Source organism: Mirounga leonina, unplaced genomic scaffold (genome assembly GCF_011800145.1).
Source record: "Mirounga leonina isolate KUSES-001 unplaced genomic scaffold, KU_Mleo_1.0 Mir_176, whole genome shotgun sequence".
In the NCBI taxonomy this organism is placed as follows: Eukaryota; Metazoa; Chordata; class Mammalia; order Carnivora; family Phocidae; genus Mirounga; species Mirounga leonina.
In genome coordinates this window covers 53584636-53607108 of record NW_023270454.1, presented here as the reverse complement: position 1 = coordinate 53607108, position 22473 = coordinate 53584636, and the positions used below count along the sequence as shown (strand labels likewise).

Genomic DNA, 22473 nt, shown 5'->3' with positions numbered 1-22473 from the left:
GCCGTCAACGCTTACGTCATCGCGCTTCCTAGAGTCCTTACACGCCATTGGCTATCTATCAAGCTATGGGCGGAGCTGTGAGAACCTGGATAACAGCGGGTTGAGCCACTAGCGAGGCAGTGGTCAAGCTCGCTGGCCTGAGTCTTCCTGTGGTGGAGCCTGGTGTTTGTGTGTGTTTTTAAAGAAAACCCCCAAAATGTAAACGTAGGTAGGGCATCAAGTACATATGTTAAATGCCCCCGGGATCTTTGATACTTAACACTTCTGGACTGGGAGAACCTGCTGGCCAAAAAGAGTGGGTGGAAAATAAGTGGATTTCTGTGGCTGGAGGCGGAACCCAGACTGGCGGCTTCAGAGCCCACCCCCAAGGCTGACCCTCTGGGGGATTGTTGAGTATGGACTTGATCTCCAGAAGCTAAGTACGATCCTGCCTCTTTGGGTCTTTAGAGGAAAGAAACATCTGTTTAAATATTTAACTGTGTGTCAATAAGGCTTATAGTTAGAGGTACTCCAAAGATCCTGCAAATTCAGCAGTTATTTCTTTAGAGATAACTTTACTTCCTCAAAAAGAAGAAAAAAGTTACATTTTTTTTTTTGTCACAAAAAATTAGGCAAAACTTTATATTTGGGGGTAAATGACAATTTCCAGCATTAAAAATTGATTTTATCTGGGTTTAAGCCTTATCTTAATATTGCAGGAAATTTCAACACTTAGCAATAAAAATGTTAACTTGATGCTAGCCACTAGTTTTAGTGCTTTTTAATAGATTGTGTGTTTTTATTGAAGTAGTTTCACTAAACAGGCATGTCAAGAGGTAGCTCCATTTGGCTTTCTCTTTAACAATTTAAGTTTTATTTTCCTGTACTCTTAATGTTATATAAACGAAGTAATGTTAGCAGAATGTATTAAGAAATTTTTAAAATGTGTCCAACTATGTCCAGCTAGGTATTTGAAATCCTGAAGCTTTCTCCATACTCACTACTAAGAGAAAGCGGTGGTCCCTTCCTCTAAAGACTGGCTGTTAAATATGAAGGTATATCTAATAACCATTTAAAAAGTTTAGCTTTGTATCAGTGAAGATTGAACTTGATCTGGTTTTTGGTAGCCATGAAGTTAATACAAATAACTTATTGGAAGGAGAAACTGAGTGGGCAGACTTCCAACTTTTTTGAAGGTCAGTGTATGACTTTCTTCATGAACTCCTCACTGACTCCCCAAGGGCTTGTGTTTAAGTTCTCCTACCTTTGAGTCTGTATGTTGTCATATTGTAGTTTAATTTGGCACCAAACAGTTATAAACTTAATTCTACATTTACACTAGAAGTTGATAAGATACATTAGTGTTTGTGAAAGCAAAGAGTACCTTCTTGATATAAATGATGAGTGGTCTTTGTGTAAAATAAATATCTGAAGTTGGAATTTTTATCTCTGTACTTGAACTATTTGGCTTATATGGTCAAGTTCAATACAAACCACATTTTTGGGATTTGGGTTTTATTTGGGGAGCTGGTTTGCAAGATTCTGCTGAATTTCAATGGAGTTTTTTCAAAATATTTTTCATCCTTATGAAACATAATTGTTATGCTTCCACTTATCCTTAAAGTATTCCCTCTAGTGTTGCTTGCTTTTAAAAGTTCCTTTGTGTCCTCTACCCACTTTCTCCAAGGAAGGTGCTTTCTTAATACTTCATGCTTCTTCCTCCAGTCTCTATCATATTGTTTTGCAGTTTGTCTCCAGGCTCCATCAGAGTGCCTGGAACTCAATAATTGTTCAGTAAATATCTGATGAAGGAATTAATTTAAAGAATTCAGTGGATGTACTTGGAAAGTATCTATTAGTGTAATTGAGTACAAGGAATGAGAAGTGGGAGAAAAATTACTTAGTATGTTTTTAACCATTCTCTAGCAACAATTTCATGTTTTTATGTTAGATATATTTCTTCAATAAAGAAAACCCTTGAAAATTGATAGCTTTTACTAATATTAATTTGTATAATAAATTGACGTTGAGCACCCAGTACTATGTGGAAAGCATCATGAAGTATTTAAAGTTGGAAATTTAAGCTAGGGTCAAAACCATATGAAACATTCTCTGATACAATTAAATGCCATAAAAAAAGATATTTTAAAATTTTTCTTAATAATTATGTTTATTTTAGGGGTGCCTGGGTGGCTCAGTCAGTTGTGTCCAACTCCTGATTTCAGCTCAGGTCGTGATCTCAGCTCAGGGTCCTGGGATTGAGCCCCACAAGGGGCTCTGCTCTCAGCGTGGTCTGCTTGTCCCTCCCCCTCTGCTTTTCCCCGTTTGTGCTCTCTCTCTCTCTCAAATAAATTAATTAATTAAACAAATAAGTAAAATCTTTAAACAAATTATGTTTATTTTAACCAGCCAAGAGAAGCATGGCCTAGAAATTGGGAGCTCTCTTTTTAAGCTTGTCTTTTTTATTATTATAATTTTTGTAACAAAAAAATGATATGAAATCTACTCTCAGATTTTTTTTTAAAGATTTTATTTATTTATTTATTTATTTATTTGAGAGAGAGGATGAGATAGAGAGCATGAGAGGAGGGAGGTTCAGAGAGAGAAGCAGACTCCCTGCCGAGCAGGGAGCCCGACGCGGGACTCGATCCCGGGACTCCAGGATCATGACCTGAGCCGAAGGCAGTCGCTCAACCAACTGAGCCACCCAGGCACCCTACTCTCAGATTTTTAAGTGTAGTGTAGTAGTCTTAACCATATGCACATTGCTGTACAGAAGATCTCTAGAACTCTTCCATCTTGCCTGACTGAAACTCTATATCTACTGAACAATAACTCCTTTATTTCCCTCTCCCACCAAAAGTGATTTTTAGAAAACAAAAATAATAGTTTCGGTAAAACAAATACAAAAGCTATTTTCCCCCAAAGAGGTTTTAAAAAGTATGTTATAAGCAAAATATATTTAGGCTGAACCATGTGAAATTGTGATTTTCTGCAGTTTCATATGGTATAGTTTAATACTTTACCTGAAAATATTTGAATAATGGCTACCCACTAATGTAATCTCTGCTCTTGCCGATCAGGAGGAAATGGTGGTGTCTTTACTTTAAAATGTAGAATATGAGGGCGCCTGGGTGGCTCAGTTGGTTAAGCGACTGCCTTCGGCTCAGGTCATGATCCTGGAGTCCCTGGATCGAGTCCCGCATCGGGCTCCCTGCTCGGCAGGGAGCCTGCTTCTGCCTCTGACCCTCCCCCCTCTCATGTGCTCTCTCTCTCTCATTCTCTCTGTCTCAAATAAATAAATAAAATCTTAAAATGTAGAATATGCACAGTATTCTCAGAGTAGCTGTGAAGTTCAGGTGCAGTGACTCCTTCTGAATTAAACCCACGGATGCTATAGACATTTTGGTAACTCGCAGCAACCAAAATACAGAGTGATTCTATTATTTGGAAATATTGTAGTTCTGTAAATTATTACCTTTTCTTGAGAAGTTTAGAAGTTTATGTATGATTATGTTATGAATTTACATTTCATCCTGTGTAGAAACAGTAAGTTCACACTGTCTTGGGTGAAAGAGACACTAAATGAAGGAAAATAGGTTGATAACTGCTGAAGCTGCTAGGATAAGTAAAACTGAACCAACCAGAACCATGTTGTACATCTCTAGGGCACTTAACCATATTTTATTATCTCAAGGGTCAGTTAGACCATCCTGCCTGGCAATCTAGTTTTTTTAGGAAAAACACTTAAGAAACATGTAATTTTAATGATTTGAAACAGAGGTATTTCCTTTTTTTTAATTTATTTTTTTAAGATTTTATTTATTTGAGAGAGAGAGAGCATGAGCCTGGTGAGGGGCCGAGGGAGAAGCAGACTCCGCAGAGCAGGGAGCCCGATGTGGGACTCGATCCCAGGACCCTGAGATTATGACCTGGGCCGAAAGACAGACGCTTAACTGACTGAGCCACCCAGGCACCCGAGAAGTATTTTCTTTAAGCAAACCTGTATATACTTTAATAATAACAGCTAATCTTTTCTGAGTATTTGCTACATGCATTCTAGGTGCTAAATACATATATATATATAGTGTATATAATGTATATATTATGTATCTCCACTTAGAAAATCCTTTTTACAGTAACTTGCTGATGATCATAGTTGGAAAGTGTCTGAATTGGAATTTGAATCTAGGCATTCCAACGTCACAATCTTTGACCACTATGTATATGCCTCCCAGTAGTGTAATATCATTTACATTTAGAGTAATATTATTTACAGCCAGTGTAATATAATTAATGTACAGTTTCTGCTTATACCGCCAGTTAACCTTTAGTTACATTAAGTGAATTACTGCTGTGTGTGTTCTATTGTAATCTTAATGATTCACAGTTCATTTTCAGATTGTTACACGGTATTTATATTACTAAATTACCCTTCCTTCTCCTTCTAGAAAACCACTCAAACTTGAGTGGAATAATTAAAAGTTCAGATGTTCTCTGGTGGTCCTTGCCACTGGCTCTTCTCCCCTGCAAAAACCCGGAGAGTGGGCTTCAGCCCTCCAAGCCCGCCCCGGGCTGTGTAGGCAGCTGGGTGGAGCCGAAGGCGGAGCCCTGTCCGGTCACCTCCCCAGAAAGCTGCGAGCTGAGTGTGGCACGGAGAAGAGCTTCCTGGTCTGTGTTTTCTTCTTGGGTTCTCCTGTTATGCGTTGTTTCCTCGGTCGTTACTTGCAGCTTCGCCCAGGCTTGTTAGCTTTTTCTCTGGTAACTTATTTTTCAGCTGCTGCTTCTGCTGGCGCAGTTTACTCCCGCTTCCCGGCTGACTTCCTCATTTCTTCGTTTTTCATATAAATGGGCGGGGGGGCCGGTGGAAGCAGAATGCAAACTGAAAAATAATTATTGTAGGAAACTAAAGAACATCTCGTAAATAGAGGAATTTGGGAATTTCCCTTGTAAAACGTTATGTTGAGAAAACATCTTTTTCCATAACTTCCTTCTTTTAACCTTGGTGGAACATTTTTCGTCTTCTAGGCACTTAGCGCGCTGCGGTTCTGTCTCCTTTCTCTTCCTTCATTTCCATAGTACAGACAAGCAAGAAAATAATTTAAAAATTGTGTGACTTTTTTGATGAAAGAGTAATTTGAAGAATAGAGGTTAAAATGTGGAAAAACACAAATTAACAATAAACATTCTTTTAAGAAAGTCTAAATAGCCAAAATCAAAATTGCATATTAGGCTGGTGATCATTTTGAATGAATATATTCTAATATTCCCAGTATTCATTCTGACATTTAAGAAATGTTCAGCATATATAATATAGAGAAGAGGTATATCACGTGCTCTGAGAGATCCAGCCATAAAATGGACTTTAAAAAATATTTTTAAATTATTCATTTAATTTTTTTTTTAAAGATTTTATTTATTTATTTGACAGAGAGACACAGCGAGAGAGGGAACACAAGAAGGGGGAGTGGGAGAGGGAGAAGCAGGCTTCTCCTCGAGCAGGGAGCCAGACGTGGGGCTTGATCCCAGGACCCTGGGATCCCGACCTGAGCCGAAGGCAGACGCTTAACGGCTGAGCCACCCAGGTGCCCCTCATTTAATTTTTTAATAGTAATGTATATCTATCATAGTATAAAATTCAGGTAGTTTTTTTTTTTTTAAGTAATAACAGTTGAAAGTAAGCCTCCCTTGCTCTCTTGTCACAAGCAGATAATTCCCTCAAAAGAGGTAACCACTGCCACCACTGGTTTCTTGTATATGCTTCCTGAGATAGTGTATGCATTCACAACAATAGATGCAAATAGTCTTCTTTTTTAATAAAATAAATTCATACTTTTTGCACCTGGCATTTTTTCACTTAATATATTTTAGATATATAGAGAGAGCTGCTTCACTCTTTTTTAGCAGCAACGTAGTATTTCATTGCATGATACAGCGTAAATTCCTTACTGGTCCTCTACTGATGGGTATTTAAATTGCTTATGGTATTTTGTTATTGTAGACAGTGTTGCAGTGAATATCTTTATACTTAATGTCATTTTGAATATGTGCAGGTGTGATAACTCCTAGAACTAGAATTATTGAGTCAAAGGATATTTGCTTTTTTTGTTTGTTTGTTTTGATAGATTTTGAGGGATTGCTATTCACAGAGGCTGTACCAGTTATGTCCCAACAATAATGTGATTATTTCTCAGTGTCCTCATTATCACAGCATGTTACCAAACTTTCCAATTGGTGAAAATAGTAATTTATTGTTGTTTTAATTTGCATTTCTATCATAAGTGAGATTGAACATTTTGTATTTACTTTCTGTCAACTGTTTTTCCCATTTTTCCATTGGGGTATTGAATCTTTTTCCTTATTGATTTTTAGGAGCCCTTTAAACATTAAAGAAGTTAGTTATTTGTTTGAAATACAAGTTGCAGATATTTTTTTCCCCAAACTATCTTTTGATTTTGTAATGGTGGGCTTTTTTTGATGGGTGTAGGCAGAATTCTGCTTTCAGTTTTTTTTTTTGTTTTTTTTTTTTAAGATTTTATTTATTTGACAGAGAGAGACAAAGCCAGAAAAGGAACACAAGCAGGGGGAGTGGGAGAGGGAGAAGCAGGCTTCCCGCTGAGCAGGGAGCCCGATGAGGGTCTCAATGCAGGGCTCGATCCCAGGACCCTGGGATCATGACCTGAGCTGAAGGCAGATGCTTAATGACTGAGCCACCCAGGCACACCCTGCTTTCAGTTTTGTTATTTTTATGCAGCCAAATATATCACTTTTTTCTTTGATGTCTTTTGGGTTTGGGGTTATATTTTAAAAGGCTTTTTCTACTATAAGATCATCTTCAAAAATTCATTTTTTTCTTTTTTAATATGGCTTTTATTTGTAAATCTTTGATTCATTTAAAACTTAGTTTGGTGTAGGGATTCGACCTTATTAAATTGGACTACAAAATGAACCGATTGATAATAGACCTAGTTGGTTTAGCTACATGAGACCTGGTTGGTTAGCTACATGAGAATCATCTCTAACTCCCCATAGGCTTATGCTTAATTCCCCTAGCACCTGGTATGGTACTTGAAACAAGTGAGTAGTTAATAAACCTTTGATAAACTAAACTGAAAGGAAGTTTCTAGATATATTACTTTAGTTACTTACCTTTGTTTTGGTTGAAAGAGAATGATAGCACAAACACAGCTGATTTCTTTTGCACAAAACCTTAGAATCATGAAATTTTGGATCCAGAGACTAGGATGATTATTCACCTGACAAATAAATAATGAGTTCCTATTACTTACAGGCATTCTAGCTGGGAATGGGGAGAGGGCAATGTACAGGCAGTAGAGAATGACAGGAGGTAGAGCAGGGGATGCACACTAGCACAGGTCACGAAGGACATTGATAGTTGAAGTGTCTTTACTTCATACGAGCACATGCGCAAACAAACAAAAAAAAAATTGAGAGGTAGTGAGAATTACGCTTCAGGAGACAGTTCTAAGTATCCCCAGGAAGTTGGAAGGAGAATCCGTTGTCTCTGTCTTGGTCCATGTCATCTTTAGATTACATTGTAAACTAGTGGGCAGGACTATGCTTTTTAGGTTACTTTTGTTACAAATATTATGCACACTTGGATTAACTTGGATTAACATGAGTGTTCTTTAAGCAAATTAACAAATTGTCATTCTAATAGGAACCTGTGCCACTTTATGCAATTAAAGCCAAAATTACATTCTACCCTTGGGCATGTCAGCCATGGCACTCCTCCCTGCTGATGGAAGTCTAGTCAATATTTCTTGCAGTAATTTCAAACACTGCTCAAAAACATCAGGGAAAAGGGCCAGTAGAAAGTCTTGAGGCACCACTACTTTATACTCTCAACAAGAGTAGCTCTGCTTTTATATTTAATTTCTTCTTAACTTTCAGGTAAGATTACATTTTGAATTAATTTGAAACTATAAAGTACACCTCGCTCTGACCACAAGACCCGCCATGTGTGCATGGAACTGACCGGCCATTTTTAGGATCAAATCCCTGGATATGCTTTAATTCCATTTAGATGTAAAGATGATTGCCTGCAAGAGCTGGGAGTTGGAAATTCCTAGTGGAAACCCTACTGATTAGGATAGGGATCCTTTTAATGTGTGTGGTGTTTTTGTAGATACGGTGGTTCTGTGGAGAATGAGTGAATCTGCCAAAACTTCTTAGTCGCTAAGTTATATTTTGCCAGAATTGTCAAGCTCCAAGTTAGGAGAATAGCATATTCCCTCAGCATATTGGTATAAGAATCAGATTTAATCAGCATTTCTAACATCTTGATTTATTCTTATTTCTTCCTATACGCTTCAAGATGATACTTACTAGTACCAAAATTTGGGATAGAGATTTATCCATTTATATATGAAGAATGTGCCTTGATATTTCAACTAAAGAAAATCAGTATATTATTGAGGTATTTTATTCCATATAAATCAGTACTAAATTCTACAAAAATCAGAATCAGTTTATAGTGTCTTATCACTCACTGAGCTTATTTTAATAATAAAGAATATAAATTATTGAATATATCCTCTTCTCAAATACTGTTAGTTGCAAATGGGTTATATAATACCAGAATTATTTTTTTAAATTTTTGAGGTTATCAATTAAAATTTGGTAGCCTGGAGTGAAAATCAGGAAGAGCTGCATACTTTAGAAAAAGGTTTTCGGAGATCTTGGATTCCTGTGTGCCACAGAGCTTATATATTTGGATCTCCGAATGATTGGTACCTCGTAGGTACTCAGTATGTATTAATTGAAATAAATTTATCCAAAACTTAACTTTATTATTTGCAGTAAAAATAACATATGAAGCAAGGAAATGTATTCAAAGGCTTCAGATAAGGGAAATTGAAGTCTGGAAATAGCATCATTACTAATCAAGAATAAGATATAAGGACCTAGTATGATTTGGGTAATCTACCACTCTTAAAATAAATTTTGCATCTCCTTGCAGATTCCTGAAATATCTTCATCTGGGAAAACATGGCTTACATTGGTTCAGTTTCATGATTTGCCAGCCATATGACCTTGGACAAATCGATTTCTTCATTTGTAATGAGGATAAAAATAGTTCTTTGCAAGTTTGTTGTGAAATTAAATGAGATAATGTTTGTAAAATGCCTGATATGTAGTGTTTAATAAAAAATGTAATTTTATTAATATAATGCTATTTATGTCCATTTAATCCTTAGAGAAAAAATCTAAAATGCAAATACTGCTTGTAGCAAATGTATTTAGTCTATTTCAAAGTTTAAATGATAAATTCTGTTCCCATTTTTCAATTGGAGAGAAGGGATTAACCAAACATGTGGTCATTTAACATGTGAAATTTCAACAATTGAAGCAGCTAAGAAAATCTATACCCTGAGACCAAGGAAGACAATATTAAACTCTATTAACCTTGAAATGGTTGGAGTACTCCCCTCCCTGCAACTCCCACCCTACAAAGAAAGGGTTTTAGCCAAAGAAACAAGTGTTAGCAGCAGTGCTTCTGCTGATTTATAGAGGTATTTTTTTTATCAGATTGAATTTTATTATAAAGATCTTGATTCCCAAGGGATCCAATAATTTGGACACTTGCACACTTTAGAATAAAAGACAAAGGATGGCATAGGAACTCGTAGTGTTTATAGTCGTTAAGTATATAAGTTCATAAGTATATATGAACAGTTTCTTCTGTGGACTTAATTACAGTTTTTAAAAATGATTTTGATACACTCTTTACAAGGTGACTTGAGCTGGATCTAGACTTAGTTCTTAAACTTTTCTAGTTCTAAAACTTTTAGGATCCAGTTACCTATTTTACAGTAGAACTCCTGTCCATGGTTTGCCATAACACAAATGACCTTTTGACTCTCAGAACTGTGTTCTTGTCACTCTGCTTCCGTCCTGTCTGCTTTTTGACATTGAAATTTTCATTTCATTTCCAACTAAAGGAAACATTTGTTTATTGTTAAAGAGTTTTTTAAAATTTTTTTTTCCTTTAGAATCTTCAGATGGATTTTAAAATTGAACACACTTGGGATGGTTTCCCAGTGAAGCATGAACCAGTGTTTGTCAGGCTGAATCCAGGTGATGGAGGAGTGATGATGGAAGTTAGTGCTCCATTTTTCAATGATCCTCCAGCTCCACTTGGAGAACCAGGAAAACCTTACAATGAACTGTGGGATTATGAAGGTAAGTGGAAGTACTGTATTTTATTGCAAATATAAATCTCTTTATAATAACCTCTCCTTGAATTATTATTTTATCTTGCTGTAAGGAAGTGAGTGCTCTTCTGAGCAACTGACATGTGCAGTTTCTTCCATTCTCTACCAGTCTCTCATTCTGACTTTTTCACCATCACCTATGTGACTTCAGCTATATAACTAGAACAGTGAAAAATGGCAAGTACAAATCCAGATTTTTAAATTGCTGCCACATTTCTTTCCTTTACTTCTGATACCTATTTTAAAAAGAGTTTACCAATTCTGTTTTGTCTTTAAGTATCTTCAAATTGCTGCTTTAACCTTATAAACCTTCTTTGTGGAAGTTTGGGGATGTTTTACTTATTATAGAAATACTATCAACTTTAATATGAAATGTAGTTTTTATTTTATACTGGCAATTAATCTCACATGTCAAATGAAGGCTAAAGGACATGCCATAAAATGACACTGTGCCAGATTTGCTATATGATCCCCTTCTAATATATTGTAATTAAGCTACCAAACTTATCTTTCTGAAATACTCTTTATGATTCCATTCCTCAGGTCACAAACCATAACTATCCCTGAAATAAAGTTCAAACCCTCATATAAGCTTTCAGAGTACTCATAAATTGGGCTCTTCTATTCAGTCAAAAGCTCTTTTTTAATATAGCAATGTTACATTAGTTTCAGGTTCACAACATAGTGATTTGACAAGTCTGTACATTATGCTATGCTCACTGCAAGTGTAGCTACCATATGTTACCATACAGCACTGTTACAATACCATTGACTATATTCCCTGTGCTGTGACTTTTATCCCTGTGACTTATTCATTCCATGACTGGAAGTCTGTATCTCCCACTCTCCTTCATCCATGTTGCCCATCCCCCTACCCTCTGCACCACACCTTCCCCAGCCCCTGGCAACCATCAGTTTGTTCTCTGTATTTATGGGTCTGTTTCCACCTTTTGTTTACTCATTTGTTTTGTCTTCTAGATTCAATATGTAAGTGGAATCATATGTCAGCCAAAAACTCTTGACTTCTGAAAGGCTAGTGGTCTTACTATCCATGCATATTCTCACCCATGTACCTTTTCTCATTCTATTCCCGCCCCCCACCTCTAATGCACTTAGTTCAAGGTCTAATATAGGTTTCATTTCTTTAAAGAAATCTTTGATGATTCCTGTAGTCCATACTAACATCTGTATAGCATGCATTTTTCAGTGTTAATTTATCATATGTAAAACATATGTTATCTTTTACTGATACAGAACTTTTACATACCAGCTACCTACTGGTGTAGACACTAATGTGACTTATCTACTAGAGGTACTATACACACCAAACTGAAGAAGCCCTAAACTCAACTCATCCACTTCTCTCATAAATCTGCTTCTTTCCCCAATTGCCCAATCACTATAATACATCGATTCACTAAATATAAAAATATGAGATCTTTCCAAGATGTCCTTTTCCGTCATTCTCCATATTTGGATTTATTTATGAGTCCTATCAGCTTCACCTCTAAATGTTTCTCTAATTTAGTACCTCTTCTTCATTCACACCATCCCTACCATAGGTTAGGCCTTTATGATCTTTTACCTGGGCTAGTCAAAGCATCCTTAATAGTCTTTTTACCCTTCAGTCCATCCTTCACTTAGAAGCCAGAGTGATCTATCGAAAATGAAAATTCAAACTCATAATTCAGGTCCTTACAACCTTCTCAGGCTTCCTGTCCTCTCAGGATAGTTTCACCCTTCTTATTATGATCTCTATATAAGATTTTCCATGACCTAGCCCCTTATTCTCTTTGCAGCATTACTTCTTTGTGCATTGAAATGTTTGCCTAGGAAGACTGAACTGCTTGTAGTTCTTTAAGGGATGATATTTCCTAATCATGTACATTTGATTATACTTCTCTCACACCCTGGAATGCCCTTTCCATCATTCTTCTTCCCCCAATTCCAACTTATCTTTCAAGGTGGAGCTTAGATAATACCGTCTCCAGGAATCCTTCCCTAAACCACTTTTTGGAGCTAAGTGTCTGTTTTCTTTTTTTGTGTGTAGCAGCAACCCATATCTCCTTCCCTTGTGGTATTTTTATTAAGAGTATCAACTTGCAGGGCACCTGGTTAGTAGTAGTAGGAGTAGTAGAGCTGAAAGCAGTAGGTTGAACATCTGCTTTCAGCTCAGGTCATGCTCCCAGGGTCCTGGGATCGAGTCCTGCATCGGGCTCCCTGCTCTGCGGGGAGTCTGCTTCTCCCTCCCCCCACCCCCACCCCCCGCTCCTGCTCTCTCTTCCTATCTCTCTCTCTCTCAAATAAATAAATAAAATCTTAAAAAACAAGAGTATCCACTTTCATGTCTGATTAGATTGTAAGCTAATTAAGGTACTCCCAGAATTTGATACAGTATTTAATACAGAGAAGATGCAAAAATGATTTTAAGATGATATGCAAAATAGTAATTAGAAGATGTATTAGAGTTCTCCAGAGAAACAGGACTGAGAGGGGGAGAGAGAGAGAGGGAAAGACAAAGAGAGAAAGAGAGAGAGAGAGAGAGAGTGTGTGTGTGTGTGTGTGTGTGTGTGTGTGTGTGTGTGTGTAGCGAAAGCAAAAGATTTATTTTAAGGAATTGGCTTATGCAGTTTTGGAGGCTGACAAGTACAAAATCCGCAGGGTAGAGCAGTAGACTGGAAACCTAAGGAAGAGCTGATACTGCAGTTTGAGTCTGATGGTCTGCTGGCAGAATTCCTCATGGTCAGGGGAGGTCTGCCTTTTTTCTGTTAAGGCTTAGATGATTGATTGGATGAGACTGATTGATTGGGTAAGACTCAGCCACATTATGGAGGGTAGTCTGCTTTACTAAAAGTCTACTGATTTAAATGTTAAATCTCATCCAAAAAAACACCTCCACAGAAACATCTAGAATAATGTTTGACTAGATACCTGGGTACTGTGGTTAAAGTTGACACATAAAATTAAGCATCATGGAAGCATTCTAATTCATTTAGAAAGGGACAAGACTCTGAACTGTTGATGGAACTGTATCTAAATCTTAGATATTTCATTATAAAAATAACACATGGAAAACTGGAAACAACCTAAATGTCTATCATAAAAGGATTATGTGAATAAATTATAACATTCTATAGAAGAATACTATGCAGTAATTTAAAAGCATTAGGTTTCTATATGCTGGAAAGTCTTTTTGTGAAAAAGGATAGTTGTAGGGAAGTATGATTCCATAATTGTTTTTTAAAATCCATGCTGGTAAAATAGGTTGTAGAAGGACAGAAAAAGTCTGACAGGTTTTAGAGCAAAGTGTGAAGAAAAGGACTTTGACTTTTTACTTCATATGTGTTTATATTGTTTTAATCATTTATAAGAAATATATATTACTTTCATAATTAAATAATTTTTAAAGGATGACATGCTCAGAAAACTCCAGGAAGTTGTAAAAAGAAAAATCACCTACCTGTATTCCCTCTATCAGAGATAACCAGTCATTTTTTGTGTGTGTATGCATACTTTGCAGACATCTAGACACACAGGCACACATGCACATTCTTATTCCATGTACATTTGGTTATTTTCTGCAGCCTGCTTATGAAATATCATGGCTATCTTCCCATATCAAAAAATATGTAAATATATAGTTGTTTGTAATGACTGCATTATATTCTATTGCATGGAAAATATAAATTCCATAATTTATTTAACAGCTCTCCTATATAATAGTTGTATTTATATCATAGGAGATAACCATGTAGATCATTCCCTATTTTTGAGCAATACTTTGATGAACAGCATTATACTTACTTTTCCCAGTTGTCTGGTTATTTCCTTAAGATAAATTCCTAGAAGAAGGTAACTGGCTCAGAGTCTGTTGTAATAACATTCATTTTTTTAAGAACCTCACCTAACACTAGGCTTTATTAATATTTTTAACTTAGGACAATCTGATATGGGAAAAAATTGATGATTTATTTTCTATGTATTTCTTCTTCCAGGCAATGTGTATTTATTTGCTTTTCACCTTTTCCTATGGGGATAGAATTATAGTTAAAAATAATGAGTTAATTCATTTTATATTCTAAAAAATAAATTATTTATTACTGAAGTAAAATTAAATTTCTCGGTATGTCTTATCTCTGTTTTCAAAAGTTGTGGAAGCATTTTTCTTGAATGACATAACTGAACAGTATTTAGAAGTTGAACTTTGTCCGTAAGTATAAAATTTTTTCTAATTACTACATAATTTGAATACAGTTAATTTCTAGTTATAAATTATATGGTTCATGGTAAAAGCTCAACCAAAAGGAAGAATGCTAATCTGAATAATATATAATTCTTTATTTTCAAGTAAGCATATAACTTATATTTTATAAATATTTGAAAATATTACATTGATACTATTTTCAATTCACTAATGTGGCTGGTTTTCTAATAAATTGAAAGTTTTTTTGTAAAATGAAAAATCATTATAAACATCAGAAACTCTCACTCTTTATTCTGAAATTTGCATCATTATGTATTAGCTATTCAGAAATAAAGGGAGATATAGATACAATGAATTGAACTAGTTTCTTTTAGAGAACTTTTTAAATAACTAGATTAAACTTGAATTTTATGTATTACGTATTATATATTTATGTATTCTTTCCTTTATTCATCACTCATTTATTGAGTATATACTGTGTCACTTCGTGTTTAGTGCCAGGGATAAAAATTAAATCACACATAGTTTTTTTTAGACTTATTAAAAATATTAACCTTGGACTCTTTTGTTCAAATTTAACCAGTCCTTTGGGAACCCTCTTTACCTTGTTGGCAGTTTTTTCCTATATATGTGAAAAAGTAAATTTATGCCTATCTGTCATCTATATGATAACAAATTTTAAATTAGTAAACTATTTAGTAATGAAATATTTCTTTGTATTGCCATTATTCATTTTAATTGACCTTTAAATACCTCTCAGTATCTAATATCCAGTAGCCTCTGTCCCTTTGTAGGGTGGGCAGCATCCCAAACAGTTGATTTAAGTGAGATTTTAGATATCATTTTCTTTTTCCTTAGTTTGATTTCTTGCTAATTCTAATGTAGAAAACATAGCTGTTCACAGTTATATTTTTTGAGAATAATCATGTATCTTCGTGTGTTACCTTTTAACTAACATGCCAGAATCTTTTATTGAAAAATATGATTTAACTGTCATGTGAGGTAAGAAAACTTCAACTCTTGTGTGATTATTTTCATCATACAGGTGAGAAAGCTAAGGCAAATAGATTTATAACTTGTCTAGAAAGCAGTTAAGAACTTGGATATGCTAGAATTCTAGTTTTATCCTTAGTTTTAATTTTATTAGATGATATCAATTTATTTTCCCAAGGTGATGACTTAGTAATAGATGAATAGGATAATTAGATTCTCTTATTTTAAAATTATATGATAACCATTATGTATAAAATCAATAATTTAAAAATATATTTTCAAGTTAAATTATTAATAAGTTAAAAAAAATCCATAGAGTAGTTTGGTTTCATATATTACGGGACAGTTAATAATCAAGAATCATGGTTTTGCTTCAGGCAATCAACTTCTCTGACAGTTAATTAACCTCTGGGAATATCGTTGTTTTAATTTGCAAGGACTTTTATCCCTCTTAGGATATTCTTAAAGTTGCATAATAATAATAAAAATAAGCAGAGAACTTTTAAATGAAAAATAATACTTGTCTTCTGTTAGAATAGTTTACTGCAGGGAAATCCTCCCTGAAAAGCTCACAACAGACCATCTGAGGAGAAATGTTTAGTCTTTTCCACTGACAGTAAATTTGCTTCATGTAACTACTTGAAATCTTTTGATTCTTACTGACCTGGCTAATCCCAACTATGCTCTCTTAATAGAATTCCATCTGAGGATATATTTTGTTTCTTTGAAAATGTGTCATCAGTGTCTGAAACTAATGGTAGAAAGCAGGAAAACACAAGAGGCAGGCCGGTCGAGGACAGTTGTGGGAGAGAATAGATCCAAATTAAAATCTTCAGCCTGTTGACTTGTATTAGACAATCTATGTTTTTATTTTCTGTCTTCCTAATGAGCTTCAAGATAGTTTTTTTACTGAAATAACCTTTAGTAAAGTTGTTGGATTCAGACTTAGAAGTTGGTACCAGCTTCCCTTAGGGTACTGTAGTTTTTGAAATGGGTTTTATTATGAGCACCAGATACTATGGTATCCCCCACCCCTTTTTCATACTTTGCACCATCTAACCAGTTGAAGTATTTTATATAATTTCTTATTTACAGAATATAAAAAGCAGTCTGGACATGTGTAGCTTTATGCATTTGACTGCAGTTGTCTGAAAAATGATAAACTCAAAGATTGGTATTTGAAGTAACTGAACACACTGGTTCTCCCTATAATTATCCAATATTCATACTGCATCTTTTTTTTAAAGATTTTATTTATTTGTTTGACAGAGAGAGAGACCAGCAAGAGCAGGAACACAAGCAGGGGAGTGGGAGAGGGAGAAGCAGGCTTCCTGCCGAGCAGGGAGCCCGATGTGGGGCTTGATCCCAGGACCCTGGGATCGTGACCTGAGCCGAAGGCAGATGCCCAACAACTGAGCCACCCAGTCGCCCTAATTCATATTGCATCTTTTAATTATTTGGAAATCTAGTTATAAGCACATATTGCAGATATGAAGGAAAGTAAAGAAAATAACATTTGTTTCTTTCAAACACTCATGATGAGTTTTAATTTTGACAGTCATGGACAACATTTGGTGCTCTTACTCTCTGGAAGACGAAATGTGTGGAAAGTAAGTAAATAAAAATAATAGACAAAATCTTTAAATATAATCTTAGAGATATATATGCCATATGTAAAAGATATATATATCCTATATAAAATGTTTAAAGTATAAATCTGAATTTACCTTTTGTGTTTCACATGTTGTTTCTGTAGCAAGAACTTGCTCTGTCATACAAAGTGTCTAGAGGAGAGACAAAATGGGAAGGCAGAGCTTATCTTCCTTGGAGTTATTTTCCACCAAATGTGACAAAATTCAATTCATTTGCAATTCATGGATCAAAAGATAAAAGAAACTACGAAGCTCTTTCCCCCGTACCTCAACATGAACTGCAACAAGGACAAAAACCTGATTTGTAAGTAGAAAATAAATGAAGATAGGTTCCAACTCTGAGTTTTTTGGAAACTAATTTTGGGTAGAACAGTAGTAACATTTTTCACTCCAAGAAGACATATGTGTACAAATGCCTAGCAGAGTTATGTGTTCCCTGATTGTCCTCAGTAAGTACTCGACAGACTGACTTTGGACAGACATAGGCTCTCTTACTGCTCTCAGTAGAGCACTTATATTTCCATAGTGCTATGAGAAAAGTCTTACTTAGTGAGTATTGCCACAGCAAGTATCAAAGTATGGTTGCAAATTCATTTATGATCCCTTTCAGAGCTAAATGACCAGAGACGTCTGTGTTTCCTGGTGTGGGTAAAGGGTTAATAAATCCTTTCTTGTGGCTTGAGAATGTGATCTTCAGTTAACGCTCTAGCTCTCTTCCCTTAGTAACCTCATAAGGATAAAAATGTCAACTATATTTCTAAGCAACTTTGCCTGTCATAATAATGACCCTTAATTGGTAAACTGATTCTGATCTGAGAGGAATTATGAATAAACTCTGAATACCTGATAGGGGCCACATGGCTTTGGGATTTCCCTTTAGCAGTCTTGTTTCCCATGGGGATGCTAGAAACTATAATAATGAAGTTATTATTACAAGAGATATTGGCTCCTGTGGGGCAGCAGGCATGTAAGCTAAGGTATCTCCTACACTTTTTCAGTTTGAGTCTTAGCTCTTTGCACCTAAAGTTGTCACTTAAGGAGAATAGAGCTCCTGGCCAGCCTTATAAGTGCTTCATGGACTGCTATAAACACAGTAAAGGCAGATGCTGTCCTGGGGCAAGCTGAGATTCCTGCTCTGTATCTCTCTGGGTGTACTTGGTGTGGCCCAGTCTGGTGAGATTTCATGTTTAGAAGAGCCTAAAGAGATATCCTGGTGGACTTTGAACCATGGTAGACTTTCCTGCCTTTTTCCCCTTAGAAAGTGCTATACTGTCCTTCTCCCTGTTAGCTTTTTCCTTCCTGTCGTGCTCTTACTTCACTCACTTTGCCTTTATCTTTTCTAGCCTAGCCTTTATTCTGCCTGACACACATTTCCCTTTGCTTTTGTCCCCAGTCCTGACCCTTTTTCTTATCCTTCCCTGTTGCCTTTCTCTTCATGCTACCTCTAATCCATCTCTGTTGTTTCCCTAACCTCTTTTTTTATTTTAATTTTTTAAAAATTGAAGTATAGTTGCTACACAATGTTACATTAGTTTCAGGTGTACAACGTAATGATTCAACAAATCTATATATTATGCTATGTACACAAGTATAGCTACCTTCAGTCTCCGTATAATGAACGCTATTACAATACCATTGACTATATTCCCTAGGCTGTACTTTTTATCCCTGTGACTTAGTCATTTCATAACTGGAAGTTTCCTAAACTTCTTAATTCTGGATTGACAGTGTGACTCTAAGCCAGGTTCATCCTGGGTCAGCCTGCTCAGTGGGGGGCAGAATGGGACAGGAATCCAGATGGAACTCACTCAGGGCCCTCATATCAAGATGGCTTTTTTCTCTGGCTCTTCACCACCTAATGCCTTCCTGTATTCAGGCTCCTCATTTACAAGTTATTGGAGACTTACCCTAGATAAAAGTATGAGTATACCATTGGTCAAGGTAGAGTCAGGGCAGAATGATTTCCTGCACAGCTGAGATCCACTGTAACATGTTAGTTAAGCCATTGTCTCCTCATTAAGCCACAATACTTGAACGGTTTTCTTAGAAAGAAAAGAAGTAGGATTAAATCTCTTACATTAACCTCTCTTGCTTTGGCAAAGTAGTGTATCCTCTAAGTTACAGAGCTGAAACTTTAAAACGATTATCTATATGGCATATAAAATATATCAAAATTTGAATGTAAAAACATCTCTAAGAGTATAATATTTGTTTAAGGCTGGATAGAATGAGTCAGATTTTGAGGGTTGATTTTTATTTCTTCCCTCAGCTGTGAGGGAGCTTTTCTAGAATTAAGAGGAGAGTGTTTTGAGATGTCAGTGAATTTCAGAGCTGAATGTTTGATAGCAAGAGTGAGAAAGTTGTACACATAGAATACATCTTACCTTTGGTATTTTTAAAATAGTATGTTGTTCTATCACAAATGTGACAAAATAAATAGCCCTTCAGGATGACTATTTCACAAATGCGTAATTCATTTCAATTCTCACCTTCTTTTTATTTGTGTTTAGTCATCGTCTGGAATACTTCAAGCCTTTCAGTTTTAATACACTGCTTGGAGAAGAATGGAAACAACCAGAATCAGAGCTGTGGTTAATAGAGAAACCTGATGTATAGGAGTATAGTAGATGACCATATCAGTCATTTCTTCTCTGTGTCTTTTAAGGTAAATCAATAATATGTATAATCTTTTTTAATCACGATACCACCAGCACACTTCAAGAACAACTATTTTCATAGAGGTCAGTGAAAATATAGTATCTTTGCAGCAAGTTGTATATGAGTTAACAAGAAAATGGAAAGTTTGTAGATGACTTTAACTAGAAAGTTAAAATGTTTCTCAGAGTCATTCAGTCTAGGAGCCATCACATCAATCAGTTCTATCTGCCTTGCATTACCATCACCCCAGATACCCCTGACTCTGTCAACCAACACCATTATTTCTCCTCCCACTTCCCTAAACCTCAGCCAGCCTGAGACTGGAACATCTTATTTGTGCATTTTTTTAAGTTCCATATAATGTACAGTAATTCTTTACTCAGAATCTTCTATGCATTCTTGAAGTGGGTTGAAAACAATGACCTATTTCAGTTGAGCAGGAGATCTACATCTGTTAAGGCATCATTAAGATACATATGTATTTAACCAGCTGTTTTTCCTGTCTTGTGACTATTTTTAGTCTGTAGAAGGAAATGGATTGAAGTAGTCTTGAAGTTGGGCAACAGATTCTGCTTTCATTTACAAACAAATGACATTTTCTTAATGCTGTTAAACCAAATGCCAAAATATCTTCACTTTATTTTGTAAACATCAAATACTCCTGGTCTAGGATTTTTCAAGTTTTGTGATGTGATATAGTTCAGAGTTTAAAGCCATCTAGTAGATCATCTATGAACTTCTCCACCAAACCTGGTCCTTCACTAGCATTCTTAACTCAGAGAATAGCAGTCTTGCAGAAGAACTTTTTTTTTTAAAGAACTTTTTTTTACTTGTACAGAATACCTAGTTGTCTACCCAACAATATACTTTATCCTCTTCTTTTTTACTAACAGAGCTTGAATTTTTAGGGTCACTGCTCAAAAACATTTTTCCAGATTCCTCTACAGATAGAAATGACATGATAAAACAGTTCAGTTTAATGAGATGTAAGTATACAGTGTTAGGTGGAACTTTAAGAAAAGATGTTTTAGAGATGAAAGATTCAGATGCCATACACATTTTACCTTTTGTCCTTTGCCCTCCCCCTTCCTTTTTCCTGAATTGCATAATTGAAACCTGAGGTAACACACTAGCTGTATTGTATCAATGAGGAGACAATCCAGGGTCAGCTGAGCAGTAAGACGAAGGAGCTTGGGTTCTAAACAGTGCAATAGAGTAATGTATCATATCTGGACTGCCTACCTATAGATTTCTTTATATAGGAGAAAATAAGCTGCCTAATTTGCTTTTCCAAACTGATCTCTAGATTCAATACAATCCCAGTTAAAAATCCCAGAAGGATTTTTGGGTTAAGAGAGAAAGAGACATTAGACTTCACCAAAATCAAAACTTTCTGTTCATCAAAAGCTTCCGTTAAAAAAGTGAAGAACTAAGCCACAGATTGGAATAAAATATTCAAAATATCCGTATCTGACAAAGAAGTTTTACCCAGAATATATGAAGAACTCCTATAAACCAGTAATAAAAGGAGAAGCCAGTTAAGGACACTTCACAGAAAAAAAATATACAAAAGGCCAATAAGTATATAGAAAGTCAACATCACTTATCATCAAGGAAATGCAAATTAAAACCACAGGATACCACTAAATGACTAAAACTACAAAGTATACACACTGGTTAAATGGTTAAAACTGAAAAAGACTGACAATATCAAGCAATAATGGGAATGTAGAGTACCTAGAACTTTCATACACTATGGATAGGAATGTAATATATGGTACAACCACTTTGGAAAACTGGAAATTTCTAAAGTTAAATACACACCTACTCTGTGTTTCAGCAGTTTCATTCTTAGGTATATAGAGAAATGAATGTTTATGGCAGTTTTATTCATAACACAAAACTATAAACAATCAAGTTTCTATCCACAGGAGAATGGATAGACAAACTGCAATACAGTCAGATAGTGGAATAACACTAATGAAAACGAATGGACTACTGGTACATGCAATAACCTACATAAATCTCAAAAGCATCACATTGAGCAAAATAAACCAGGTACAACATTCTGCATAACTGTCTATATGAAGGCCAATTATAGGCCAAACTAGGCTGTAGTGATGCATCTCAGAACAATGATTGCTCTGGGTGAGGGCAGGGGATTAAAATTAGCTGGAAAACGGACATGAGGGAATTTGCGGGGGGGAGTAGTTGAAATGTTTTGTATCTTGATCTGGCTAACAGTTACTACATACATTTATCAACATTCCCCAAGCTGTATATTTAAGATTTGTGATTTTACTCTATGTAAATTATACCTTAATAAAAAATTGTTATAAAATAGCTGTAAATTAAATGGAGTTAACTTCTACTGTATATTGTTCCATCGAACAATCACTAGTGCTAGCTAAATGTGGCTTATTAACTAATTTTTTTCATTTATTAAGTATGTTTTCTATCTGAAAAGAGAGCTGGTATAAGATAAATACTGACTTTTACAAAAGGCCATAAGTGTCTTCATAACTACATATCATGGTGGCAGTGTTAGGCATCCTAGATAAATTCAGAAAATAATTTAAAAATTGACAATAGCGACTGACTAATATGGTAACAATATGCCGGTTTTGGATAGGAAAGGCATATTTAAAATAGTCTGTGGTGACTTACTAATAAAATACCTGAAGCAATTTTAAAAATGCATATAAAAAGATCCCCCCAAAAAAGAGATATATATTTAGTGTGTCCTGAT

At 35.5% G+C, this 22473-nt stretch overlaps 1 protein-coding gene across 3 annotated transcripts; it reads left to right on the top strand.

Annotated features, from left to right (window-relative positions):
* The first annotated feature begins 123 nt into the window (after window positions 1-123).
* CUNH4orf33 (chromosome unknown C4orf33 homolog) lies at window positions 124-20633 on the top strand. 3 transcript variants are annotated; one of them, XM_035023081.1, is made up of 7 exons: window positions 124-208; window positions 4431-4650; window positions 9996-10185; window positions 14367-14427; window positions 16973-17024; window positions 17171-17370; window positions 19577-20633. In XM_035023081.1, the coding sequence occupies exons 3-7, from the start codon at window positions 10005-10007 to the stop codon at window positions 19680-19682; spliced, it is 600 nt and encodes a 199-aa protein (XP_034878972.1). In that variant the 5' UTR covers window positions 124-208; window positions 4431-4650; window positions 9996-10004; the 3' UTR covers window positions 19683-20633. The 3 variants fall into 3 exon arrangements, with proteins under 3 accessions (XP_034878972.1, XP_034878971.1, XP_034878973.1); XM_035023080.1 differs by lacking the exon at window positions 124-208 and adding an exon at window positions 341-419; XM_035023082.1 differs by lacking the exon at window positions 124-208 and adding an exon at window positions 959-1034.
* The last annotated feature ends 1840 nt before the right edge of the window (window positions 20634-22473 follow it).